Below are 26,438 nucleotides of genomic sequence, written 5' to 3' on the forward strand. Positions count from 1 at the left end.
TGGTGCGCCCCCCCTATCCTGTGAGCCGTGCGACAACTTGGACGCAACCGTTGAATTTGACTCGTAATCCGGTTGAGAATGGGGTCGACATGTAGCATCGAAAAGCGAGGGCCATTACCTTGTTGAAGTCACTTTGCAATTTGATTCCTACGGCTCAGTCGTCCAACACCGAAGAACACCAGTGCCAATGCGCCTGACTAACGTTGTGTTGGTGAGTGTCATCTCTCTCTTCATGAGAACCAACGCGGTTACGCAGTCTGAAGCGTCGAAGCTGGCTGTACCCTACTGAGAAAGATTTCCCCGCTAAAAGACTACTAAGAACTGGTAAGACGGAGAAGGAGAAGGAGGAGGAGGAAGACGATGGCGTCCTCTCCGAGGAGAGAGCGATTAAGTTTCCGACCAGCGCGGAGTTCACCACTTGGGCGAAGAAACTTCCAGGGTCGAAGAAGCTTAAAATGATCTCTTCGGGAAAGCGCAAAACAAGATTTGGTTATGGCAGAAGAAGACACCGGAAGAGGTCGCTCACTTTTTGGGACTCGGGAACGTCGCAAACCGTAGTCCGTCCCACTCAAACTACAACACTTGGAAGAATTACAAGACCCTCTACGACTACAAGATCGGTCTTTAGTCGAGCTGAAAGTCGACCTTTCTCCTAGCGATGTAGTATCGTAATACCCCACCAAGGATAGCAAATTCAATACAATTTGTGCACTACAAGGACCACGTTGTATTGCACAACAAGCTCCTAGTGTGTAGGTCACGATATGTTTCTTTGCAACATGATATGTTTCACATGACAATGAAGGACTAGCTGATTACATTTCGCGCTACACCAAGGTATGGATCCTACATTGAGCTCAGCTCACATAACTATTGGTGGCGTTAAATTTGAGAGGCCCCCTCGTTTCAGCTAGCATTGGAGTCGTTCGGGTAATCCTGGCGTTGGTTCGCTGCCAGCAGTAGGGGTTGTCTTCTTTGTCGGAATCAACTCAGCCCCGTCGATCGCTTCTGCTCGCTCCAATTTCACCTGCTCCGTTAACGCCACGCGCTCGAGGTGCTGCTCGAACCGTGCGAGCGACTTTTTCCGCGGTGACAGATTGTACTTCTCCTTGCGGAACCGTGCACGCTGCTCCTCGAAAGCTCGTAAGGCCTCGCGCTCTTCTTGCACGCGTCGAAGCTCGTCGCTATCAAGCTGGGTATCTTGATATTCTTCACGTTTGTGCTGGGTCCACTGCTCATAGAAGTCGTCTAGTAGCGTGTAATACATGGTAAGGTTGGCCAGCTCCCGTTGCTGGAGGTAAGCACACTCGCGTTCAGTGCGTCGCTTGGTATTGAGCTGTTTACGCCGTCGAAGCTTGTCGAGCTGCGTGGGCAGCACCGTAGCGAGGAATGGCATCTTCTCTCGACTTTTGCCGTTGGTTGTAAATGGTAAATGACGAGTTGATGCGTCTTCGTGCGGGTCCGAGAGTTGACGCAGGTCGGCGTGACGATGTCTTGAGCGAGTTTCGTTCTGCATGAATGCACCTTCATACCAAAATTCCCATGTCTCCGTTTTCTCCCCGGTATCACCAGCTCGTTCATTGTTGCTGGCAAAAATACTGTCGCCATGGAGGCGATAGTAAAAGTCTCCTCGACCATCCATGGCGTCTTCATGCCAAAACCCGACGTGCTTGGAGCGTCCGCCATCAAAGCGAGCTGTACCACGTCCATGACGAGCACCTGCATCGAAGAAGCCTTCGTATTCATCGCCATGGCGTTCGCGTTGGTGGCCACGCCCATGCGGTTGGCCCTCAACGAAAGGCCCTTCAACGAATGAGCCGTCCGGAAAGGTTCTTTTGCAAGCAGGGCCATGAAGTACACCATTTACAAACACCCCTTCATCGATCACGCCCGCGGAGCTGACGTATCGACCGAGTCCTGATATGACGCCGTTCCGCATTTCACCATCGTAGACAGCGCCGTCTGGAAACGTGATGTGCATACCTTCGCCGCTCTCAACCCCATCACGGTAGTCATCTCCGTTTAGCAGTGAGCATTCATATGCGCGGCCCCGAAGTTTGCCGTTGTATTCATAGCGTCGCTGTGGGCGATCAAATGTGCCTTCGCACGTCGTTCCCTTGCCATACACGAGTTTTCCCTTTCCACAGCGTGTATTACCAGTGAAGTAGCCGTCATACACTCCAACATTGGTATACTCTTGTCCCTGGCCTTGTTTCCGCCCAAGTCGAAACGCGCCGGAGTACACGCCTCCGATCGATGAAAAATGAAATCGCTCGTCGATTGGGTCCAAGGGAGCATCGTCTTCTGCTGCAGCCAATGCTGCGGCCGCAGGAACCATTAGCTCGCCTTCACCATGGCGCAGTCGCCGAAGTCTCACCGTTCGCATGTTGATTTCCTTTAAGAGATCATCAGGATCAATCATTTGACTCGTCGTTTGATCATCCTCGAAGAACGCCCTTGGCTGCGGTCGTGTCTGCACGAGGCACACGTAGTTCCAGTCATTCTTGTCTAGTGCCAGTGAAACGAGATCCTGTCCACGCGGACTCGTAAACGTTGCCGCCCAAGTCTTCATCTCGACTTCATCCTTGACACTGGTCGATGGCAAACCAGCGTCTCGAGGGATTTCCGTGAGCGTCACAGGTTCCGTTATTATCAGCCTCGTCATGCGCTTGCGTCGACGCTCCAGTTCATTGATCTCGTCTGTAAGTTCCTTCGCCTCAGCGTTCATCGCGTCAGCCAATTTCTTGCGCGTCTCAGTTTGTTGCTTTGGGGTCCCCGATAGATCCAGAACTGGCAGCGCGTTGATCTTCTCCTTCAACACCTTCAGCTTGCGTCTTGCTGTTGCAACCAACGGCTTGAGTCGAAGCAGTGGTTGGAACTCCTGGGTAATACCGAAGAGCAGCCATGTCCTGATGTCAACTGGCTCGCATTGCACAGGCACGAAGGCGAGCACAAGTAGCGCGCCACCAGAGTAGAATGGGTCTTGAAGGTCATCCTGCGGCATGGGCTCAACTCGTTCATGAATGATGTAGAACCATCGGTCGGTGCCCTTGGGCGGTAGCACCTGCGTTATCCAGTCCTTGGGCCACATCACGTCTAGGTTTCATGAGCACGAACGCCATGAATGAATTTGTCCAAGAACTCTCGAGACTGGTTGTCAAACTTACTGCCAAATGGATCCTTGAGCAGTGCGGCATTACACTCGAAGAGCAGGTTGATCTTGGGTCTACATGCAGTGATGCCAACAAGCAGAGCTCTCAGATCAAAGCACACTTCGCAACAACAGCATGCACGTACACAGTGAAATCGGATCGCAACACGAAGCGGAATTTGTAGTCCTCAGGCTTGGTGCACTCGGGGTCAAACAGCGCCACGGCCATTTGGTCCTCCTTGTACTCCTCCACCATCTTGCCCGTGCGTGGATCAACCACGAGACGTCCTGTACGCGTTGCCATCGTTCTGCAAAGGGGGCTACGGGAGGAGACCAAGATTGGACGACCCTCTGCTCACAACCCGTGATCCCAACACTACACTTCGGTAAATGTATCAGGCGTTCGTAGCAAGAGAAGCAACACAGGAGTTGAGTGGATTCCCCGTTCAGATCAGGAGCGGTTGGTGTATTAGCTTGAGCACATTAAGGATGCGCTAAACCTCAGCGGACCAAAAGACCGCGCACTTAGAACTGGCGGAACTGCTTGCGCACGTTGATGGGCTTGGTCTCCGAGGCGGGCTCGACCTCCAGCACGTTGAAGCGCACCGTCTTGGCGAGCGGGCGGCACTGGCCGATGGTGACGACGTCACCCTCCTTCACGCGGAAGGCGGGCGACAGGTGGGCGGCCACGTTCTTGTGGCGCTTCTCGAAACGCTTGTACTTCTTGACGAAGTGCAGGTAGTCGCGACGCACGATGATCGTGCGCTTCATCTTGGTCGAGAGGACGACGCCCTTGAGGATACGGCCGCGGATCGAGATGTTGCCGGTGAACGGGCACTTCTTGTCCACGTACTGGCCCTCGATGGCGCTCTTGGGGTCTTGAAGCCCAGGCCCACCTCCTTGTAGAAGCGGGGCCCTTCTTCTTGCCGGCGAACTTCTTGCTGGCAAGGAACACGCCCTGCTGCTTCTGGTAGGCCTTCTCAGTCTGCGCTCGGCAAGTAACAGAGTGGCAACAACAGTCAGTGAGGCGCTCTGCAGCAAAGCAAGGAATGCCAGACGGGCAGGAGCAGACACACAGAGAGAACGACAACGCGCTCCTCTGCTGCAGTCCGGTTAGTAGCAAGCAGACAGCGTCTGCTGTCGCCCAGAAAGGGGTCACAGGGTTCCTGCCGATGATGAGTCGGTCGAGTTCGTCAAGCGTTCGGGTCGTTCTCGCAGACCGCGAATAGGGCCGCAGCCATCCGCGCTCTGTCCCCCCCCCCCTCCCTCCACCTCTGCACGGGACCCAGAGGTCCGGAAAGAGAGCAAGGAGACAGGAACGAACGGAGGCTGCGACCTTCTCCGCGGACGCGCGTGGGTTACAGCCTTGGTGAGCCATCACCTCACCAACTAGCTAGCCAGCTCCTTCAGGGCTTCTTCTCCCGCTTCCTCCCGGCCGGCAGACGCCAGTGCCAGCGTCCACCGGATGCTCAGTCCGCCGCAGCGCTGACCGTCGAACTCTCTCCTCCCTCCCTCCTTCTGAGCCGCCGCTTACCACCCGCTGCCAGCAGTCGCTGCGTCTCGGCGGAGGAGCACCCAACGCCCTCCTTCTCTCCTCTCTCCTGTCCTGTCCGTAGCGTCCAAGGGCCTACTCAAGAGGCGACGGGTACCTGGTCAACGTGCTCCATGGTGTCGTCGAGGGGATTCGCTAATGGCTGGCGGCAGGCGAAGGCAGAGCTAGCGGATAGCCATTGGCTGCGGTGTGCTACTTCAGTGATCTGACGTGGTCCACACGTGAAGTGGTCATACTGCAAGAATAAATAATTCGTTGAATCGAATCGAGCGTCCGAAATTAGCCAAAGGGATTTGGCTCGGTTTCGGAACTTGATAGTTGTCGAAACCAAATAGCATGTCCGAAATTAGCCTGGGAGAAATCCTGCCTGCAAGAACGCATACCCAGTCTTCCAAACAGACGAACACAAGAAGAGGGCCAACCTCTCACAACTATTTAACATCTTCAGAGGGAAGTGCAATTGTCCGATACTTACTGTACATGTGCACGCATTGGACTCCGCTGGCAGATTGCTCTCCGAGATCAGTCCAGCGTTCTAGGAGCCAGGGTCAAACGCTGAAGAATGAAGCCTGCCAAAGCACACGTAATCGCAAAACACGAAAACCATCGAAAGTAAATACGGAGTTCTTGAGGATCATGCAGCACAATTTGCTGGATTGAGAATTGCGCTTGTGAAGTGTGCAAAAATTGTTGAAATTATCATGGAGTTGATTTTGCCATCAGCATATGCATGCAGTACATGGTACACATTTGTAGTCAAGTACTGCATGTACTCCGCAAAGGTTGAACGTCTCCGATGCTGTAGCGGCTACACGTACAAATAATGTACAGGGTCCATTTATGGAGGAGGTGGGATTACATTCTCCAAGCGCGCCTCGAAAGACATGCATGCACATATTGGGCCGTCTCAGGAGGCGATTAACCGTGGCGCTTTGTACTATCTTTTCATATAAATTCAGGCGTTCTCGTCTGTGCTTGTCTGCAGTGTACATGTAATGGTTTAAGTGTTCGTGTAGCCAACTCACACCTTGCGTTAGTACTGTATAGTGGAGATCGCAAGTGCTGGCGCCACCTGCGATGCGTGCAGTGGCGACGAGAACGACCTGCGACGACTACAGTGACCCCTCCAGCTACAAAAGACGAAACTACTCATGCATATTAGGCTAGTCCAGCATTTCTAGCAGCATCCAAACTAATTCGTTCTGCAAAGAACGCAATATACCTGGTGCGAGGCACCACTACAAGGAGCAACCTTCACTGTATCAGCTTTGCTAGTCGGCGATAATGCTTCTTGGTTGCGCAGTGGCGGGCGGCAGCTCGCTATTTTCGAGACCGAAAGTAGAGAAGAAGAGCCCGAAAATAAAGTCTCAAACGCTTTTTTTCGGATATGACGTATCCGAAAAAAAGCAATCGGGCACCCGAAATTAGTCCGGGAATAACCCATTCCCGAAATTAACTCGGCGAGTCTGCCAAACAGGCGGACACAAGATCGCGCCATAGATCTTTCTGGATCCGGGAGAAACTGTTTTGCATAGTTCCGCCCATATTCAAGTTGGCGCGTAGTGAGCAAGGAAGGGGCAGTGTACACTCAGAATTCGTCCAAATCTACTCGGAATTCGTCTTTGTCCAGTTTTCCCCGACTCTGCTTTTTAATACTGTCAAATAAAAAACACTTTATTTTTAATAAAGCGCTTTTTATTTGAAACAGTAACCAAACGTAACCCTTGAATACAGCTTTCAGAATCGTCGCTGGCTGTGGGGCGGCGGGAGACGGAGGAAGTCAAGGCGTCCAAGCAAACACCGCCAATGGTAGCCGAACGTTTTGTGATAGTTTGTTTACGTACTATATCATGACAAAACACCTTTCTGGTTACTTCCTAGTGTTTCTGAGATCCTCTATTAAATAGACATAAATTTTATGTTCTATTAAAACTATAGTCCTGAATTTTCTGTAGGCTGAGCCTAAAGCGTTGTCTGATGGCCTTCCTGGGCTTGTAGTGCGCATCCAACGCTGCCTGAGGGAGTCTTGGATTCTTGGAGAGAGGCTTGTACAATCAAAAGTACCGGTGGGTAGTATTCCCTACGAGAAGTTTGGTTTCGTCAGCACCAGAGTTGGGTTATAGTCTAGGCGTAGCGAAGTAGGAGGTTTCTGACACTTGAGCTTGAGAATGGAAACCCAAAAGTGAGAGGACCAGTTGTGTTGCATCGGGGAACGCCCGCAAGCGAAAAAAAACGTACGGCACCCAGTAACTACTGCGGCTCACACTAGTGAGCGGAAGAGGACCGCTCGTGGCCACAATCCTTTCTCGGAGAGCTCCGCAGAGACTTTCCTGGATTCCCCCATAGCCTCAACCACTCACAACTATGTAGAGCCTTCTTATTCATTAGCATCTAATTGGGATGACACTAACACGAACGGGCTACTCAGCTACTAATCTGGTATGCTCCTGCCGTTAATGTCTCGTACTCCCTTGGTCGCAAGTATTGTCTTCGTTACTGATATTTCCTTCAATGTTGTGTGCTACCATGTGAACGAATTAAACTCGTCGAACGAGTTGGCGATTTTCCGCCGAATTTTTCTCATGTGTCGTGCATCATGAGCTGTGCTGGGTAATATCGTCGCTTTGATGCGCTGCAGTGCCGTGCTGATGACTCTTCTGTTAACTTCTGTTGCATTGTTGATTCTCGAACTTGAAAGTATTCCGATTGCTTCAAGACCTACTGGTTGTAGCGCATCTGGTCCCCATAGAGCCCATGAAGTTACTACCTACTACTACTACTAGTTTGGTCCGCAAACCCTTCAACAATGTACACGAACCCTTAATGCTACATTTCTTATGTTGAAATTGGTAAAGTGATCGTCGAGCACAAGTATCGTGCGCACGACGCATTCACCGTGAAAATGGATTGGAAAAATATTGGCAACGATTTCTTGTAGCACGCTCAGTGCATTGATATCACATCCCGGACGCTGCTATACTTGCCCCGGTGCAATCGTCGCACTCGCTGCCGACACCCCGACACCACCGGTTATCCGATTCTGTTTTCAAATACTACGTAGTACGTTGCAATTTTTTTCTTTCGTGGAAATTCCAGCCTCTGAGTATGCGTTCATTCGTTCACGTTTTCAACGTAGTTGACGCGTTGCACCAGCGTGCGGAGAAATACACACCCCACGTGAAGCTCCGAGCGCTGCCGCAACAAACCGGCACAGAACCCACCAACTCGTTCTCAAAAACACAAATGTCTGTTCGTTTATTCCTCATGTGTCGACGTTCGCTGCTCGATCTTGGCGGGCTGGTAGCGGGCTACCTCCTCGTCGTTGCGGCCGAAGCCCTGCAGACGCAGCGACGAGTTCTGGTACGCCAGCATGGCGCCGCCCGCCGTGCCGATGATGCCCGTGAACCACATGCCCGGGCGCGCCAAGCTGCGGTCCAGCTGGCGGGCTGCAACAGCGACAGCAGCAGCAGCGACAGTCAGAGGCACAAGGGTCAGTCCCAGTCGATGGATAGATACGTGATCTCTGACCATTGGGCACGCACCGACGATGTAGCCGAGCGGGAAGGACGCGACGCCCAGCGCCGCGCTCTGGACGAGGTCGGCCTGGCTCACGTTGTCGCGCACCTGCTGGAAGGTCGGCTCCTTGTAGATCACGGGGAAGCGCGGCACGTGCGGGTCGTGCAGCTCTGGCCGCTCGCGCTCCACCTCCCGGCCGTCCATCGTCGCTGGTCAAACTGCGTTGTGTGTCGCTGGTGTGGCAGCCGGCGGTCATGCACAGTATGCCGGAGGAGGGGCCCTCTGCACTCGCATGCAGCGCTTCAAGCGGAAAAATCCAGACCGAGGCATCATCACAGCCGCTGGCTAATCAGAACGCGAGGAAGCCCCAGGCGAGCGACGGAGTCGTGCTTCGCCATTGACCATTGACCCGCCCCGCCCATGGACGAAGCGTACGCCGTGAAGCAGACGCAGTTCCTGGGCAAGCCCGTGAGCTACGTGTGCCAGAGCGCCAATGGGCCGTGCCCGCTGCTGGCCATCGCCAACGTGCTGCTGCTGCGCGGGCAGCTGGCGCTCGAGGGCGTCGTGGAGCCGCCGGGCTTCGTGAGCGCGCGCGACCTCATGCGCCTGGTGCACCGCCGCCTGCTGGACACGAACCCGCCCGTGAGCGGCGCCAGCGAGCTGCAGCGCCTGACGCAGGAGAAGACGCTCAAGGACGTGGGCGACCTGCTGCCCAGCATGTTCGTGGGGCTGGACGTCAACGTGCGCTTCCACAAGTGAGTGGGTGCAGGGAGAGGGAGGGCGTCCGAGCTGTCGGGCTGACTGGTGTGGCTCTTGTGACTGCTGCAGCATTACGGACTTCGAGTACACGGTGGCGTGTGCGGCCTTCGACATGCTGGACATTGCGCTGGTGCACGGCTGGCTGCTGGACGACCAGGATGACGCCACGGTGCGTTGCGCTACTGACGAGGAGGATGTTGGTGATGGCTGTGAGGCGGCTGACTCGTGTCATTCATTGTTCACGCGCAGATGAAAGTGGTCGGGAACAAGTCGTACAATGAGCTCATCGAGCGGTTGGTGGACTACCGCGGCGTGCTCATGACGGAAGAAGCCAATGAAAAGGCTGCGATGGAGACTGAGAAGCGTGTCGACACGGAGAGCTCGTCGGACACTACCCCCACGGAGGAGGAGGAGGTGAAGCCTGCGGCTGCATCCCTTCCGTCGCCATTGACAACCCAGACAGCCGGGTTTCAGAACTTGTCAATCGATATCAACAGCGCTCCTGCTTCTTCCACGGGTGCGGCGGGATCGCCGAACTCGACGACATCCATGACGTCTCCGAAGAAAAGTCCGTCGCAACAAACGGTGCGCACAATGATGAAGGAGCGCCACATCAGCGATGCCGACGCACTAGATACGGCGACGACGCTGCTGGAGGAGGGCCCCGTACTCGAGGAGTTCTTCAACACGACAGCGAGCCAGCTCACGTACTACGGGCTTGTAAAGCTACACGAAGGACTTCGCGAGCGCCAGCTATGCGTTTTCTTTCGCAACAATCACTTCTCCACGCTCTTCAAGGTACGGACTACAAGGAAGCACCGTGTTACTAAACCGATTTCTAACGCCGTTGCTGGTGAATCTGGGATGTATCGCAATTTAGTTCGAGGGAGCATTGTATCTGCTAGTCACAGACGCAGGGTACCTCGACGAACCCAGCGTCGTGTGGGAACTGCTGAACGAAATCGATGGCGACACCGAGTATCTTGATGCTCACTTTCGACCCGTGACATCTTCTGAGCAGCAGGAAAGCATCCTTACCCAGCAAAAGCAACAGCGGGAGCAAGACCAGCTCGAAGAAGAACAACAACTCCGAAAAGCTCGTGCACTGAGCCTGTCTGGGAGCATGTCGCCTGGCGATGCGAGCAAGCAGACTACCGGCAGTGATTCTCGAGCTCCTGAACATTCAATGCCAAGCGATGGACTCTTCGGAGAGTCGGCCGAAACTAGTGAAGAGAACCTCGACCCGGACTACTTGCTCGCACTGAAGTTTCAGCGAGAAGAGGAAGAACGGGTGCGCGGGAGCAAGCGCGTGCCGCCTCGCATCTCTCCTCGCCACATGCAGCCTGTCGGGGCAGACTGTGATACCACCGAGCAGGCTGGGGATGGCTATGAAGGTGAGACTGAAGACGATGACGCGGACGGTGACAGGATGAGAAACGAGAGCAGCGGCCAGGACGAGGATCATATCCACGAGACGAGCGAAAGCGAGTTCATTCCTGTGTCTGCCGACGGTGAGATGTTGATATCAGAGGAGGAGCTAGAGGCTCAGCGTCAGGCAGAACGTTACTACCAGGAGCAAAAGCGCCAAGTCGATGCGCAGACTCGGCAATACCAACAGGAGGAGGACCGACTGCGGCAGCAGCAACTTCAACAACAGCAGCAACTTCGGAGTGGACAACGGCGGAGGCCGTCGGAGGGCAGCGACTGCACAATTTCTTAAACAATTTAGCTGTATGCTTCGTGAAGACCACCGGACATCAAGAAAACAAGTACAACAACTACATATGCTGAAGAATTTAGATAAATAGTTATCCTTACCATCGTACAATCCTCTCGTCAGCACTTAGATCTTGATCCGAACCGAGTCGACCTCGAGCTCTGCCTCCAGCTCCAACTCCGGCTTGTCGTCTTCACAGGTGCTCTGATTGATAGGCGTCGCGCTGGACTCGAAGTCCTCGGTGTCCTTGAAGCTCGAACGGCTGGACACGGTCGATGCCGACGATGCCGACATCTTCGCAGAAGGAATCATCGACGATCGACAAGTGTTGCCACCTGCAATCACTTGGCGCACGTAGTCGAAACCAGCAAAGTCGCGCTCGAAGCAGCTCGCAATCTCTTCAGGCGCGTAGATCGTGTGTGGCTGCTCTGTGAAGTGCGGGTCGAAGTTGGCCACGAGGCTCTCACCAGGAGGCCCCGGCACAAGTGGCGGCTTGAGCTGGCGCTTCAACACCTGGTCCCAGTTGATCCCGGCGAAAAACTCGTGCGCCTTGACATCTGCAATACCCCCACGAGCACCAAGTCGGTCATCCTGACGCTTCTCGAGCAACGCTACCAGCAAACTCTTGAGTTCGGGCGACATGTTGTTCGGGTAGCGCACGGGCTGGTACAGGATCCGCTGGTGCGTGCTCTTCTGGCTGGACTGGGGCAGGTAGAATGGCGGATACCCGGCACGCAGCTCGAAGAGGATGCAACCAAACTGCCACAAGTCAACGGGCAAACCGTGGCCACCAGGGTAGCGGCCCACCATCTCCGGCGGCAGATACGTGTCGGTGCCGCACATTGTTTTCGTGCGTCCAGCCCGCGACTCCAACCGCTTGGCAAGACCCATATCGGCTAGCTTGATGTGGCCCTCGCTATCCAGCAGCACGTTCTCGGGCTTGATGTCGCGGTGCAAGATGCACATGTTGTGCATGTGCTCGAGCGCCAACAACAGCTCAGCGGCGTAAAAGCGCACGGCATCCTCCTTGAAGCTGCCTCCGCTGTTCTGCATGTGCAAGAAGAGGTCACCGCCCTGCATGAACTTGGAGATGAGGAACACCGATCGACCTCGTGCCAGCGCGTAGTCCAGCCCCATGACGAATGGGTGATCTCCTACCCACTCCATTACAGAACGCTCAGCAAACACCACCTTCGCCTTCACTTGGCCCAGTTTCATCTCCTTGATGGCGTACAACTGCCGATCGGCGGCGTAAGATGCCAAAATCACGCGGCCGTAGTGCCCACGACCGAGCAGCTTCAGCGTAGTGAACTCGCTCAGAGACGGCAAGCGGTGCTGCACCGCTGCTGCCTGGGCGGCGAACTTGGCGCGGTCCTTGTCTGTGTCGGCGGCGAAGTAGATAGCCCCCTTGCCAGACTCGGGCGTGATGCAGAACACGTACCCAGCCGAGTCATCGTCAATGAGCTTGATCTTGCAGTTCTGCAGGTTCAGGTACTTGAGCGTGTGCTGCTGCCAGAAGCCTGTCACCCCGGCATCTTCCGGCTTGGTGGCTCGGTAGTAGACCAGGTATGTGGACTTGATCATGGCGCAGTACTTGTGCGAGCTCCAGACCGGCAACAGTTGACGCCGCTTGCGGAACAGGTTGATGAACGTCGAGGGCAGCGAGTTGAGAAACCGCTTCGACTCCTCGCTCAGCACCGAGTCCTTGCGCTGGAACAGCAGCACCATGGTAAGCTTACCTCCGTCGGCTTCGCACTTTCAGAGTCACAACCGACAGAGCTTCTCGCAACGACCCGGGAGCAATGGCAAAATGAAGCTCGGGTCGGGCGGGAGGCGGAGGAAGCAAATCCAATCGGCCGATGGCTCGACCGATGGGGTCAGGAAACTATTGCCAAGTGACAGAGATAGACACGAGTCTTCCTTGTCTTCTGCCCGAAAGAGAACTTACTCCAAGCTCCGCTGGAGCCGCCACTAAAAATACGAGGTTGCGTGTGGATTGTTACGCTATTTGCTGAGGAGAGAGCATGGGACGAGGAGAAGGAGGCCTGCAATGTACAACGACAACGCTAAAACCAGAAAACGGTTAGCATAACGTCGTGCTGACCTTGAAGCTTGCTGAGAACGCGAGCAGGGCAACTTCAACGCCAAAGCGTTTCTCAGATGCACATGGGCACCAACGATTTGTCGCGAGTCGAGACCAGGACGTGAGGGACCTGGGTGCGATCACCGCCGCTAAAAGCATCCAAGCTGATCACGCTAGACAAGGGCATCGTCAACGTCACATCTTATGGAGGACAAAACATCCGGCGGATGGTTGCTACATTGAGTTGCGGAGCGCCAGCGCGACCTATCTTTCGATCACCTTCTACTTGTCCTCCTTCTTCTCCTCGTCGCCATCCTTCTTCTCATCCTTCTTCGCCATCTGCGCCATGGCAGCCTGGATCTTCGGGTCATTCGGGTCCACGCCAGGCAAGCCCGACAGCAGCGAGTTGACGAACTTGGGGTCCATGAACGGCAAGTTGGAGGCCGGTGCCGGCGCCGGAGGGGGCGATGACGTGGCCGCCGGGGCACCAGCCGCTGCAGTCGCAGGCGTTGGTGTCTGTGTGGATTGCTTGGCCTCCGCCAGCGGTGCCGCCGATTCGGTAGCTGATGCAGTCGCAGGGGTTTCGGGGGCAGGAGCCGCCGCTGCTGCAGCGGCGGCCTCCGCTTCGGCCGCGCGCTTCTGGGCCGCTTCTTGACGCGCACGTTCCTCTTCCATCGACACACGAAGGGCCTAAAAAGTAGGAAAGCATACACACATCAGTGCCCTGCCTTCTTTGCACGATAGCGCCGTGACATCTTGCGTACCAGAGCCAGCTCGGGGTCCATGCTGGGGTCCACACCGCCGTACTCGGCGAACGCGTCATTGCCGCCACCACCGCCGCTAGCAGCGGCGGCCGCAGCAGCGCCGTCGTCTCCGTGCAGCACAGGCGACGACACCAGCACGTCCGAGGGTAGCACGCCCGCGGGCACCGTCACCAGGTGGCTGTTGCTGTTGCTGCTGGCAGCGTCCACGAACGCCTGCAGCTTGGCCGCGTTGGCGTCCAGCTCCCCCATGCTCACCACGTCCACGGCGATCTGCAATACATCACAGCAGCAGCACCTAGTTAGCCCCTCGATAGATACTGTACTGCACCAGTCCCAGCACTGCAGCCCGGACGTTGTTCTTCTTGAGCAGCTTGCCGATCTTGGTCAGCTGCTTCTCGTCCTCCTCAATGGGCGAGCCGATAAATACCACGACGCGTTGGCCACCTGTCGAGAATGCAGCAGCACGGCACTTGTCAAAAACACGCCACCTCGAAGCCGCCCCCACTGTTGACACCCTGCTCTGCTCTTCACCTGTCTTGTTGCGCCGGTGCTTGAGCGCCAGCTGCGCCACCTGGATGGCGTTGGCCAGCCTCATGGAGCCGCCGATCTTGACGCGGTGGATGGCGCTCAGCAGCGTGCCCATGTTGTCGGTGGGCGACGCCAGCACCTGCACGCTGCACACGCGTGGAAACGGCAGTGAGACAGTCAGTTGGCACCGCAGGGGACGCACGGACGGCTGTACCTCTTGCCGGCCATGGCCAGCACGCCCACGGTGCTCTCCGGGTTGGCCTGCGTCTTGGTGCCGCACAGCAGGTTGGCGGCGTCGTGCTGCGCCTCCAGCCGCGAGGGAATGTAGTCGCCGTTGCGCATCCACTCCGAGTTGTCCAGGCTGCGGGCAGAACGAGGCGCAGAGGCGTCAGTAGGCCGCGGATCGAGGCGCGAGTTGCACGCACAGCGAGCTCAAGCGCAGGGGAGTGCAGCGCAGGCGCTAACAGCGGTGCCGGGGCTGCCCACACGCACCATATCATCGTCGATTCGAGCGGCATCTTGGCCTTGTTGGGGGCTTTTGCGCTCTGCTGAAGAGAAGATCGGGTCGAAAAGCGCCACATCGACTGGGAGCCGTAAATAGCACTATTTGTGTTACCAAAACCCGGTCCAGGTTTGAAATATCACAAAATTATCGCGAGTACTAGCTATTTATGGCAAACGGGTTTGTGGACGAAGATGCTCTGTTTGTGGAGGACCGCTTTTTGGCCAACCCGTGATTGGTAGCTCTCGGATTGGTCGAAATATCCTTCGACTAGAGAGCCCTGGGCACTGTTGACAAGCATGGCGGCGGACCAGAAGACGCGGCGCCACTGGCGCGTGCTGCGCGAGGCGCTGCTGCGCTCGACGTCCAGCGGCGCGGCGGATCGCTGCAGCGAGGCCACAGCGTCGTCCATCGCCTCCGAGTTCTTCCCTATCTACGCAGCGACCGCAGCGGCCGCCACGCACACGCCCGCGCAGGAGAACTTCGTCTGGACAGCCTACGACCTGTCGCCAGCTGCCAGCGCAGCGCCCACGAGGGTGTTCGTGCACGAGAAGCGCAAGGACGTGAAGCGCGTGTCCTTCCTGGAGCTGCTGAGCCACCAGGTGAACCAGGGCGTGGACAACACGGGCAACATCCGCACGTGGCCGTCCGAGCAGATTCTGCTGTCCTACCTGCTCGAGAGCGGCGTGTGCACGCGCGTGCAGCGGCGAGACGCGAGCGGCAACCCGCTGCCCGTCACTTGCTGCGAGCTGGGCAGCGGCATGGCTGGGCTCGCCAGCTTGGGGCTGCTGGCGCGCCCTCCCGCGGCCTTGCAGCGCGTCGTGGTGACGGACGGGAACCCGCAGTCCGTCAAGAACTTGCAGCTCTGCGTCGAGGAGAACAGACAGCAACAGGTGTTCGCCATCCACAGTCACAATACTGAAGTCACCGCGGAGCTGCTGCGCTGGGATCGTGACGCCACCCTGCGCGAGGACCTGCGGCAGCAGTTCGACCTCGTATTCGCCAGCGACTGCCTGTTCTTCGAGGAGTTCCACGAGGACCTGGCGCACACCATCAAGAGCCTGCTGCGTCCTGGCTCAGGGCGCTGTCTGCTGCTACAGCCGAGCCGCAATGGCTCCATGGAGCGCTTCTGCGCGATCGCCGCGCGCCACGGCTTCGCCGTCGAAAAGTCCGACGACTACGACCCCGAGATCGTGCGGAAGCACGCCGCGTACCAGCAGACTCGAGTCGACTACGTGCCCGACGTGCACCTGCCCGTGCTCCTCACTCTCTCGCAGTCGTAGAAACGTCCTCCATGTGTCCAATTCTAAACTCGTCGTACGGTGCTGTTGCCTAATTGAAGCCATGTCCCCGGACTAAGTACGATCTAAGAAGTTGTTGTAGGTATTTCGAGCCAACTCATTCGCCGATTGGGCTCGGCTGCATCAGAGGAAGAAGGAGGCGTCGAGCGTCTACCGGTACATTCCTGCGCATACAGCGGCGCTGAGAGCAATGGCGCGTCCCTCGTCCACCGGCGTGAGTGGCCCTTCCTTCTGTGCTCTCGCTCCCTGTCGGAATCGGCCGCTAACCTGTCGCAAACGCGCGATACTCGCAGCAGGAAATGGGCAACGTGCGCGTGTGCTGCCGCGTGCGCCCGCAGAACGCCAAGGAGCTCACGATGGCCGCAGCCCAGCGCTGCGTCTTCACGGACCAGGACACGATCGAAGTGAAGGTAGGGGGCGCGTTGGAGAGGGGGGAGGAAGCGGATTCATTGCTCTGGTTGGGTGTTGACGTACGTACTACTTCTCTGTAGACGAACGAAGGAAGCCCGCAGAAGTTCACGTTCGACCACGTCTTCGGAGAAGAGGACAACCAGAAGACGGTGTTCGAGAACGTGGCGCTCCCAGTTGTCCAAGGTGGGCGGACACTCCTGCCAGGAGCGACTGTAGTGAAAGCGGAGCTCTTTGCTGATTTTATTGTCGTTGCTGCCGTTGCTTTTGCAGATATTATGGACGGATACAACGCCACCATCTTCGCCTACGGCCAGACGTCGTCGGGTAAGACGTACACGATGGAGGGAGCCAACATTGACCACCCCGAGCTGCAGGGTATCATCCCGCGCACGGCGACGGAGATCTTCAACAACGTCATGAACGCAGACGAGAACATGGAGTTCATCGTGAAAGTGAGCTACATTGAGATCTACATGGAGCGCATCCGCGACCTGCTGGATCCGTACAAGTCCAAGGTGAATCTTCAGGTCCGTGAGGACGCGCAGCGGGGAATCTTTGTCGAAGGAATGACCGAAATGTGTGTGACAAGTGATGAGGAGCTGCTGGCTGCCATGCGAGCTGGTGCTGCTAATCGTGCGGTGGCTGCAACGGGGATGAACGAGGGAAGCTCGCGCAGCCACAGCGTTTTCATGGTGACATTATTCCAGCGAAACCTTGAGAACCAAGCCACAAAGGCGGGTAAACTGTACTTAGTGGATCTTGCCGGTTCTGAAATGGTGCGAAAAACCGGCGCGACAGGCCGACAGCTTGAGGAGGCCAAAACAATCAACAAGTCGCTCTCAGCATTGGGCATGGTCATTAACGCACTCACTGATTCGCATATAACGCACGTGCCGTATCGCGACAGTAAGCTTACCCGGGTACTGCAAGAATCACTTGGTGGTAACTCGCGCACAAATCTTATTATCAACGTTTCCCCAAGTAGCTTCAATGCGTCGGAAACGGTATCTACGCTGCGATTCGGTATGCGTGCCAAGTCGATCAAAAACAAGGCCGTGGTGAATGAGCAGCGCAGTGTTGCCGAGTACGAAGCACTTCTCGCCGCAGCAGAGAAGAAAATGGCTAAGCAACAGACGTATATTATCGCGCTCGAAGCTCGACTCGCGGGTCGTGAAGTTCCGGATGGTGAAGGAAATGTTGGAGATATTGCAGATGCCACTGCGTCGGACGATACAAAGGTTGCTGAAAAAGCAAGCGATAGCGTCACTGCTACGGACATCGAGTTAGATACTACGCCTATAGAATCGCCACCGTCACCTTCGGCACGTGCGGGCCGTGCGCTAACGGAGCTGCAGGAGAAGGTAACACAGCTGGAAGAAGAGCTGGCTGAAGAAAAACAGGAGTCGATGCGGCGTGGCGAAGAAATTCGGTTGCTCACCGCAAAGCTTGAAGAGCATGTCCAAGCGCTTGAGACACAGCGGGTGCTCTCAGAAGAGTTACAGCGAGTAAAAGAACTCCAGGAAAAAACGTTAGAGGAGAAGATTCGCCAGCGCGAGACTTTATACTCGGAATTGCGGACAGATTTTGACCGGCTCAACTTTGACCACAAAGAGCTGTTGATCCACTCGGAGACGATCCAAAGTGAATACGATGCGTTGCTGGCAGAAATGCCAGCACAAACGGCTGCTGCCGGTGGAAAGCTAGCTGCTGCTGCAGAAAAGATTGCTCATGCAGATCAGCAGCCGACCGAGGAGAAGTCGCAAATTAATGCAGGGGAGGGTGCTGCGGAGGGACAGGAGCAGAAGTCGGGCTATGAAGCACCGAAGGAGACCGCAGATGGCACGGAGTCGCAGCAGTACTTGGATCTGAAGGCCAAGTACATCGCATTAGAGGCAGAACTTCGCGAGTACGAAAAGGAGTACCTTGCGCTCAAGCATGCGACTGACCATGAGAAGGCCCGACTTCAGGAGGACATCGAGCGCAAAGCAGCCCAAATCCGGGAACTCGAGGCACATGCTGCCCGGGCTGGAGCGTCAACTGGCGAGGGCGGTTCGACTCCTTCGTCGCCAACTGGCAGCACGACCGGTTCCAGTGGCATGTCGGCACGCGAACGGCAGCACATGCGTTCTATCCAGCAGAAGCTCGAGCAGCTCGTTGCTGTCCACCGACAATTGCTGCGCAAGTACGCATCGCTGGAACTGGAGCTGTCGGAGGCCAAGAAGAAGTTGACTCTTCGCGATGAGCGTATCAAGCAGGTCGAGGCGAACAACCGCATCATGGCCGGCAACATGCGAGCCCAGGCTGAAAAGCACGTGGAAGAGCTCACACATCTCCGCGACCAAATCGCAGATTTCCGTGGCGCTCAGCGCTCACACTTCGAGGCGCAGCTGAACCACACGAACGCTGCCCTCGTGGCCGCCATGGGCAGCACGGACACGGGCGTCATCAAGACTCTTCGTGGTGGCTCCATCTACGGAGGTGACGGCGTGATCCGGCCAATTCGTGGTGGCGGTCGACGCAAGACGCAGCTGGGCGAAGCAGCGATAGGCACAGCGGGCGTCGTTGGAGTATCGTCAGGCACCGCCGACGCCGGCGTACCCTCCTCGGGCTTTTTGACGCGCTTGTTCGGCAAGACGAGCTAACTTCAAGAAGCATCAAAGCATACACGAAAATCGACTATCGATGCTCGCCAAAGAGCATGCATCGATCTCCTGCAATCGACGGACGAATAACCAAGTAGTACTAAATACGCCGCTGCACCGGAACGAAAACAAGTTGCCTTTCAACGTGCTGTACTGAGGTAGCCATCTCAGATGAAGTGGCTACACTTATTGCATACATTATTCTAGTGAATCGACATTAACGGGTTTATAAACCTGTTAAATCCGATCGAGAAACCGTTAAAAAATTGAGTGACCTTGCAATTCGTGGTTGGTAGTCGAAGTGAAGTGACCGGAGACCTTGCACGCTGAACCATGGCGGCTGTGTACGACGAAGTGGAGATCGAGGACATGGAGTTCGACGCGGAGGAGCAGGTGTACTACTACCCGTGTCCGTGCGGCGACCGCTTCTGCATCGACCTGGAGGAACTGTACGACGGAGAGGACATCGCCGCGTGCCCGAGCTGCTCGCTGACGATCCGCGTCATCTTCGACGAGGAGAATCTGCCGGAGCTAAAGGAGGAGGAAGACGAAGAGTGAGCGGTCTCTTTTCCACTGTAAATTAAAGTTCCGAGCCATTGAATTGCCATTGCGTATTTAACCAACATGGGAGACTGATGAACTGTGTTCAGCAAATGGAGACAAGATGAAGGCAGAGAGAAGCCTACTTGCTAATGTTGCGCCACTTGACATGCTTCGATCCCACGCACCATCACGCGTTGGTGGATTTCTAGCATTTCACGGTGCTAGGCTCGCCCGTGCAGTTGCCGTTGCTTGCAGCAGTCACATCGATGTTGGTGAAGGTCCAGTCCGACACCACATCCGGGTTCGCCACGATGTCGTACAGGTTCTCGGCTGTGCCCTTGAGTCCATCGATCTTGATGTTCTCAATCTTCACCAGACTCGTGGGCGTACCCGCGTACCCGCCCTTGGTCTTGTTGTAGTCCGAGTGCATCACGATGGCGTTGGTGACGTTGATGAGTTTGTTGTTGGTGTAGACGGCGTTGGTGACGAGGCCCTTGAGGCCGATGATGGTCTTGATGCGGATGCCGTTGGTGCTGTTCTCGATGGTGTTGCCCGTGACCGTGAGTCCATCCACCGTGGTGGATGAGTTCTGCTTGGGGCCACCGAGAGAGCCGATAGAGATACCGTGCGAGCCGCAGCAGTAGTTGTCGCTGAAGACGGTGTTGGTGCTGGACTGCATGGCGAGGCAGTCGTCTTGGTTATAAATCCGGTTCTTGGTGATCGTGATGTGGTCGTTCTTGCTGAGGTCGAATCCATCCGTGTTTTGGGCGACTCCGTTGCCAACAGTGGTGTTGAGAGTGAGTCCGGTGATGGTGGTGTAGTTGGAGTTTCCGACGCTGAACGTTCGGTAGGGCACGTTGAGCAGGGTGAACCCCGAGAGTGTGGAGTGGGCGACCTTGTAGATCTTGAAGAAGACGGGTTTGTCGACCTTCTGTCCCTGGGGCCAGTAATAAGCTCCTTGTCCGTCGAGCGTGCCAGGGCCAGTGACGGTGAGGTTGTTTCCTTGTAGCTTGACGAGCGGGCCATCCCAAAGCTACAGATTGTAAAAACAAAGTTCGATCAGCGATCTACGGAGAAAATTGAAGGGACTACTAGGCCTTTTGGTTTATGGCCGGCTTACCTAGTGTTGTAGAGTTTTGGTCGGGGTGTTTTGACCGGGATTATTTTGTCTAGGATTGTCCGTGTTACAGCCGTCCGTTGAACCCGACTTGTCGGTGCTGCTTTGGATCGTGCTGCTCTACTGGGTTGCTGGAGCTGGAGCCACCAATGCTGCTCTGAAAATCGCTAGTGCCGGACCTGTAGATAGCGGTCTGTGAAACACCATCACCACTACCAGCACTCGTGGTAAAGGTCATACCTTGAGTGACGTCCATACTGGACCTCGAAACACAGTTGTTTGATGGAACAACAATACCCGCTTTGTACTTCGGTGAAAGCGCGTCAAATTTCTCCACTGCATTAGTGGTGGAAGCTAACAGAAGGAGTGCCGCAAAGGGGAAACATGGGGAATCTCGTCGCTGCTTTGGAGCCCACAAAAGTTTTAAATGAGCAGGGTGGGAGGCCACGCACTCGATTCGCGTGACGCGAAGATTTGCTTTCGAGGCGACGAATTAAAAGGGTTACTACTACGATATTGGTTCTTGGGCTCCGTTGAACGCTAGGCCATGTCCATGAGCTGGTCAGTACCACTCCGTCTCAAAATTGATGTCCCATTGTTGTAGACACATGCGCGTTTTGTCAATATTTCGTCTTTTGCAGCGCGGTTTGGCAAATACGACGCGGCGCGTTCTCACGGTTTGAACCGTGTGCTTATTTACTCAGCACGGTTAGTTTTGACAGCAGAGTGACGGAATGAATGGCCACGGAGGTGATTTAATAGCTGGGACAGGGCGGCAGATCGCATATGTCGCCCTTCCTCCTCAAACCAAGCGTCCAGCTCCGCCCATTCTCCTACTTTCCCAGTCCAATGGAGGTTTCAAGCACGCCGCGAAGGCGGGAGCTCACTTTGATGAGCTCATTGATGCCGTTACAGCAGCGTACTGGGAGCTGCTGCCATCGACAATTAATGGAGCGTTCTTAAGCCTGCAGGGGTCGATGGACTTGTGCATTCAGGATACAGGAGACAACACGTTCAAGCCTCCTCACATGGCCAAAGCGAAGCTTCAGCGGGAGGGAAGACTGTCTCTGAGGGCCGTTCTTAACGGAGCGGGTGTGCGGTAGGCTCGGTAGGCCGGTGTAGGCTACGCACCGGCTCTGTGCAGCAATTGGGACTACCTGGAGGGAATTTTCGATCACGGATCGGTAGGCTCCCTTAGGGAGCCTTGGGAGTCCCTACGCACACCACGAGGGGGGGGGGTGCGCGCGCTGTCCGTGGTAGGCTGCCCAGATTCAGACTCTGCATCCAAATGGAACGCCCTCGAGGGTTGCTGCGCACCATTGTCCAGCCCAGCGCGAGCTCCTCTGACTTGCTCTCGGGTCCCAGCGCTGACGACGTGTCTACCTCCGACACCCAGGACACGACCATCGCATGCACCTTCCGTCCTCTCGCTCAAGCAGACGAGTTGTCTGGCTGTAGTGGCGGCAGTCATTCTCCCCGCCTAAGGCAGTATGCGAGCAGCGAATCTACGCCCCCCCCCCACCAGCGCGACACGAGTATCACCAGGCAGAGGAGGAGAAGTGTGAGGATATCGTCGAAAGCAGTGAACGCGCTGATGCCCTGCTCGCTGGCCATGATTTTGTTCGCGCGTCGGCTTCCGCTGGTGCTGCTTCTCTATACCCTGAACTGGACTCTATCACTCTCGGCGACGTTGAAGTCATTATGGAGGAACTCACATCTAGCGAGCGTGCAGGTGATGATCAGTACACGGAGCAGCACACGGAGCAAGTGCAGAACGAGAAAAAAATATTCCTGTACATCAAAGATCTACCCGGGTCGTCGTTTAACAGGCGATCCAGCTAAGAGGGGGACTTTTTGGGGGGAAACTAAAAAAAAATTAAATGCGGAAATTGCCCTATTTCAATGAAATTTTAGACGGAACATAATTAGAATTTCTAATGACGAATGAATCAAGCCCGGCTTTCGTAGCGGCACTGGTTGAGCCATGGCAAGGCATGCAAGCAGCATGCCGATACTAGCGCTGTTTGAAGCATTTGTAGAGATTTGGAGGTATAAGACATTTGATAGTGGTACAGACGGGATGCGTTGGAGCAGGGATGGCAAAAAAAATATTTAAATATTTTTATCCGTGATAAAAATATAATAAAAATATTTTTTTCATTTTTATTCGTGTAAGTACGAAAATAAAACACTTCGGTTTTATATCGGACACAATCTGACAACGCTCTATTAGGTGGGGCCCTATATATGCTGACGTGCGACGCGGTCATCTCGCCGTCCTTGCACACGCGCAAGGTGGGGAAGCAGTCCACGTCAATCTCCTTGCAGACGCTCTCCAGCTCCTCGGTGCTCACCTTTAGGAACTTGACGGCCAGGAACTCGTTCTCCGTCAGTTGCGTCACCTTCGGGGGTCACCATCTTGCAGCCACCGCACCGCGGCGCCGAGAACTGCACAGTGGCCGGCTGCTTCTCGCCGATGGCGCCGCTGAAGTCCTCAGGTGTCTTGACCTCGATCAGCATGGTCGGCTCCGCCACCTATGAAGCTGAAGTAGCCCTGCGGTTGCAGCCCACTCGTCAGTATGCGTTGAGGCCAGTATTCAGGTAGTTACTGTGTTATACGGTGCTCCAGGCGATCCGTTTCAGCCGGGTTTGATGTATAAAAATGGTAAAAATATCATAAAAATGGAAATAAAAATATTTTTCGATATTTTTATTTTGAAAAAATCCTTCCATATTTTTTTTGCCATCCCTGGTTGGAGGGGGGGATTTCTCAGTGGCGCAGAATTCCAAATGGAGGAGGGACGAGAAGACTCTGGTGGCGGAATCTATCCGCTCATTACCTGAGCCACAGAGACCGAGTGCAAGGACCGAAGGCGGTGCTTACTGCGCGCTCTCCCTGCCGAACTGCGCGATGGACAAATTGTTCTCACCCTCCCACGAGCCCACCGCCGTCTTGCCGTCCTTGTGGAGACGAAGCTACACATTGTGGAGAGATGGGGATACATTGTGGAGAGATGGGGCAATACATATCACTCTACCTCCTCGTTTTCCGAATTTAAACATGCATCGCATTCACACCAAGGGCAATCAGGCGGAGGCGCTGTTTTCGAGCGCTCATGCTAAGATGTGAGCTGCGTTCAAGTGAACAAAGACAGCATATTTATAGGTTTGAAATATCGATCTATCTGATGATGCTAGTTTCACGACCTGAAAATAAAGACAGCAATTACTTGGCTAGACGATTTTCCCCATTTTGGGCCCTTTTTCCCTCTTCTTAACTGGATCGCCTGTTAAGTACAAGCAACTACTACGTAGTACGCTTTTTGTGCAAGAAGCTATGTGTCCATGGCTACAAGAACAAGACCAAAGCAGCTATGGTCGACTTGATCATTCAGAGGAAGATTAACGAGACTTCTTACGATGCGTTGTTTGAGAAGAAGAAGAAAGCTCGAAGTGATCCACCCCTGAAGCAGAAGCAATGCCCTTTTAGACTTTTGAACGTTTTGTTTTCTGACGAATTTGCTGGACGTTTAGCCAGTCTTGGTGATACGCGCTCGCGAGCGGATCTGGATGCGAGCATGCCTCCAGAAGTTGTGTTTTGGCGTGACGTCGAAGTTGCATTTAAGGACAGTGACGATCCTCCAGGTGCAGCTACCGCGAAGTACTACGTGAATCTGCACTTGGCATCACAGATAGCTTGAATACTAGTATTCAGGCCCATGGTGTAGTAGTGTCCCGAGAAATATGAGCGCACGTTCGCTGTACTAGAGGAACTTGGCGACTTAATTCGTACCGGCATTCCATCAATGCATCCCACACATCCATCAAATACAGCTTCGTGACTACACTTTGCAAACTCGGCTGCTGTCCTCTCGATCTCTTCGTGTGTTCTCGGAAGCTTGATGGCCAGAGCAGGGCATGTGGTTATTGCGTTAACCCCCTTGAAGAGGCAGCAATAAAATGAAGCGTGGCTAATGTGGCCAATAGTGCAAATGTCGAGGTAAGATCCGCCAGCTAGCCATCGCAGTGTACAGTGCAAAACTACCTCGGCAGAAATCGGGGCTTCGCCCGTGCGAACCGTCGACATGACCGCATCTACCTGCAGATCTGGGCGCAGCAACTCCAACAGATGATCAAAAGAACCTTCATCCATCCGATAATTCCTCTCAAACGAGCTTCGCCACCGTAGGACTGCTACGTGGTCGCTCCAAATGATCCGCTGCTGACAGAAATAATCTTCTCTAATGGCAAGCGCCTGCGTCGCTGCAGCGACACACACGACAATGTCATTCATCTCTTCATTACTGGACGAACTGCTCCATTCCTCGTCGTCCGAATCGACTAGCTGAGGGAACATACGTAATATCCGCCACAGGGAGTTCGGGGCGTTTTGTGAATGAGACAATTTCTCGGACACAGGTACAGTCTGGTACAGTGGCCTACCGCCCTACACTCCGTCATTCTTAACGACGACGCGCAGAGTGGTACTTTTCTACGCCCCACCGCCTACCGCTCCGTTAAGAACGGCCCTGAGCCTTCAGTGCTCCCCCAAAACAGCCGTAATTGTGTCGCAGCATTACAGGGAGCAGACTACTCACCATAGTTAAATCAAATACAGTTTGAGGACATCATTTTCGAGAGTGGTGAGGCAAGCTTCTTGCAAACGAGAAGCCGCCTAGACTTCGTGCATTCTAACTTCCTACAAAATATTTGGTAACTTAGTCCGTGATAAGGTAAGATCCAGCTTCCATTCCAACACATGCGGCAGAGTCTGACTTGGTAATAGTTTATTTCTTAATAAGTGGATGCCGTGGTTTTAACCCTGCTTCCGGTATTACCGGACCGGAAACAGCTCCTGGCCATAGTCACGCCGCCGGAGTATTGATGTGGCTGTCTACAGTACATATCCATGTACATACCAGGGTACGGCCCTGTGCAAAATCGAATTTATGGCTCTGCGGCATTCATAAACGCGATCCCTGACTGTGAGCAAATCGATTAGAGTACAGACGAGGGCGTGAATAAGGAACGCCTGATATATAACAACTTTCAAGTGGTATGAGCCAATTACAGGGCATAAATTGCCATTGATGTGGACAAAATACTTGATTTAGTTAATTATGTCACTAATCTGTGTCCGGTCCACGTATAATCCGTCGTGGCGCCAACAAGAGTTAATAGTGTTGGCGTCCAGCGCATTCCACGCGTTGCTGCACCACGTGACTGCGTCCGATGTCTCGATTACAAAGGGGTCCAGCTCGCAGCACAGTCTCCAGACTGCCTCTTAGCCGCAGTCTTGCAGTACACGCCGCTTGATCCACGCGATCACCCCTTGGTCCATGGGTTGGATCGCAGGAGTCCAGGGCCACCATGGACGCCCGCGGCACCTTCTTGCGGCAGCGAAAGTCGACCGCAATGCGCTTGAGCGAGCTCTCGTTGTACAGGATCCTCTTGACGGACGATTTGCCCGGCGCCTTGTCCAGCGCAAACTTCTCCCGAGCCCATTCTCCTAGCGTCGCGAGGCTCCACGTTGGCTCGCGGGTGCGCATTGCACAGAGGGCTGCTTGGTGAGGCGCATTCTCCGTGCTTGCCGCTCCACCTTGTTCGTGACAAATTCGAATTTCCCGCCCAGATTCAAAACCCAGCTCTGCCAGCAGGCAACGGCGATGGCCAATGTCAGTGCTTCAAGCTCTTCCCTCTAGAATTGCATAACATTAGGTTTTGGAGGTTATAGGATGACCCTCGTTCCTTATTCACGCCCTCGTCTGTACTGTACTAAGCTTACTGCACCTAGCATCCTAAGATCTGTTGCGACCTACTACAACCGATGCAACGTACTACTCCGTCTCAAA

The 26,438-nt window shown here is 54.9% G+C and overlaps 9 protein-coding genes across 9 annotated transcripts; 4 read left to right on the forward strand and 5 right to left on the reverse strand.

Moving 5' to 3' along the window:
• Positions 1–910: 910 nt before the first annotated feature.
• IUM83_11994 (peptidylprolyl isomerase) lies at positions 911–3,455 on the reverse strand (the record flags this gene model as incomplete). The annotated part of the gene is made up of 3 exons (XM_067936589.1): positions 911–3,096; positions 3,168–3,226; positions 3,298–3,455. The coding sequence occupies 3 exons, from the start codon at positions 3,453–3,455 to the stop codon at positions 911–913; spliced, it is 2,403 nt and encodes an 800-aa protein (XP_067795060.1).
• Positions 3,456–3,676: 221 nt separating this feature from the next.
• IUM83_11995 (Archaeal ribosomal protein S17P) lies at positions 3,677–4,730 on the reverse strand (the record flags this gene model as incomplete). Its single annotated transcript, XM_067936590.1, has 3 exons — positions 3,677–3,943; positions 4,005–4,136; positions 4,686–4,730. The coding sequence occupies 3 exons, from the start codon at positions 4,728–4,730 to the stop codon at positions 3,677–3,679; spliced, it is 444 nt and encodes a 147-aa protein (XP_067795061.1).
• A 3,019-nt stretch (positions 4,731–7,749) lies between these two features.
• IUM83_11996 (NADH-ubiquinone oxidoreductase, 21kDa subunit, N-terminal) lies at positions 7,750–8,423 on the reverse strand (the record flags this gene model as incomplete). The annotated part of the gene is made up of 3 exons (XM_067936591.1): positions 7,750–7,756; positions 7,987–8,149; positions 8,246–8,423. The coding sequence occupies 3 exons, from the start codon at positions 8,421–8,423 to the stop codon at positions 7,750–7,752; spliced, it is 348 nt and encodes a 115-aa protein (XP_067795058.1).
• Positions 8,424–8,639: 216 nt separating this feature from the next.
• Positions 8,640–10,698, forward strand: IUM83_11997 (uncharacterized protein; the record flags this gene model as incomplete). Its single annotated transcript, XM_067936592.1, has 4 exons — positions 8,640–8,974; positions 9,048–9,147; positions 9,228–9,776; positions 9,859–10,698. 4 exons carry the CDS (start codon positions 8,640–8,642, stop codon positions 10,696–10,698), a joined length of 1,824 nt encoding a protein of 607 aa, XP_067795059.1.
• Positions 10,699–10,821: 123 nt separating this feature from the next.
• Positions 10,822–12,423, reverse strand: IUM83_11998 (AGC protein kinase; the record flags this gene model as incomplete). Its single annotated transcript, XM_067936593.1, has 1 exon — positions 10,822–12,423. One exon carries the CDS (start codon positions 12,421–12,423, stop codon positions 10,822–10,824), a length of 1,602 nt encoding a protein of 533 aa, XP_067795066.1.
• Positions 12,424–13,060: 637 nt separating this feature from the next.
• Positions 13,061–14,588, reverse strand: IUM83_11999 (26S proteasome non-ATPase regulatory subunit; the record flags this gene model as incomplete). Its single annotated transcript, XM_067936594.1, has 6 exons — positions 13,061–13,468; positions 13,543–13,812; positions 13,895–13,986; positions 14,074–14,216; positions 14,285–14,431; positions 14,563–14,588. 6 exons carry the CDS (start codon positions 14,586–14,588, stop codon positions 13,061–13,063), a joined length of 1,086 nt encoding a protein of 361 aa, XP_067795067.1.
• Positions 14,589–14,871: 283 nt separating this feature from the next.
• Positions 14,872–15,855, forward strand: IUM83_12000 (Calmodulin-lysine N-methyltransferase; the record flags this gene model as incomplete). The annotated part of the gene is made up of 1 exon (XM_067936595.1): positions 14,872–15,855. The coding sequence occupies one exon, from the start codon at positions 14,872–14,874 to the stop codon at positions 15,853–15,855; it is 984 nt and encodes a 327-aa protein (XP_067795068.1).
• Positions 15,856–16,063: 208 nt separating this feature from the next.
• IUM83_12001 (Kinesin-like protein) lies at positions 16,064–18,926 on the forward strand (the record flags this gene model as incomplete). The annotated part of the gene is made up of 4 exons (XM_067936596.1): positions 16,064–16,087; positions 16,167–16,283; positions 16,365–16,467; positions 16,555–18,926. The coding sequence occupies 4 exons, from the start codon at positions 16,064–16,066 to the stop codon at positions 18,924–18,926; spliced, it is 2,616 nt and encodes an 871-aa protein (XP_067794966.1).
• Positions 18,927–19,259: 333 nt separating this feature from the next.
• IUM83_12002 (CSL family zinc fnger-containing protein) lies at positions 19,260–19,619 on the forward strand (the record flags this gene model as incomplete). The annotated part of the gene is made up of 2 exons (XM_067936597.1): positions 19,260–19,480; positions 19,577–19,619. The coding sequence occupies 2 exons, from the start codon at positions 19,260–19,262 to the stop codon at positions 19,617–19,619; spliced, it is 264 nt and encodes an 87-aa protein (XP_067795069.1).
• Between the last annotated feature and the right edge of the window lie 6,819 nt (positions 19,620–26,438).

Source organism: Phytophthora cinnamomi, assembly GCF_018691715.1.
Source record: "Phytophthora cinnamomi strain GKB4 chromosome Unknown Contig22, whole genome shotgun sequence".
Classification (NCBI taxonomy): domain Eukaryota; phylum Oomycota; class Peronosporomycetes; order Peronosporales; family Peronosporaceae; genus Phytophthora; species Phytophthora cinnamomi.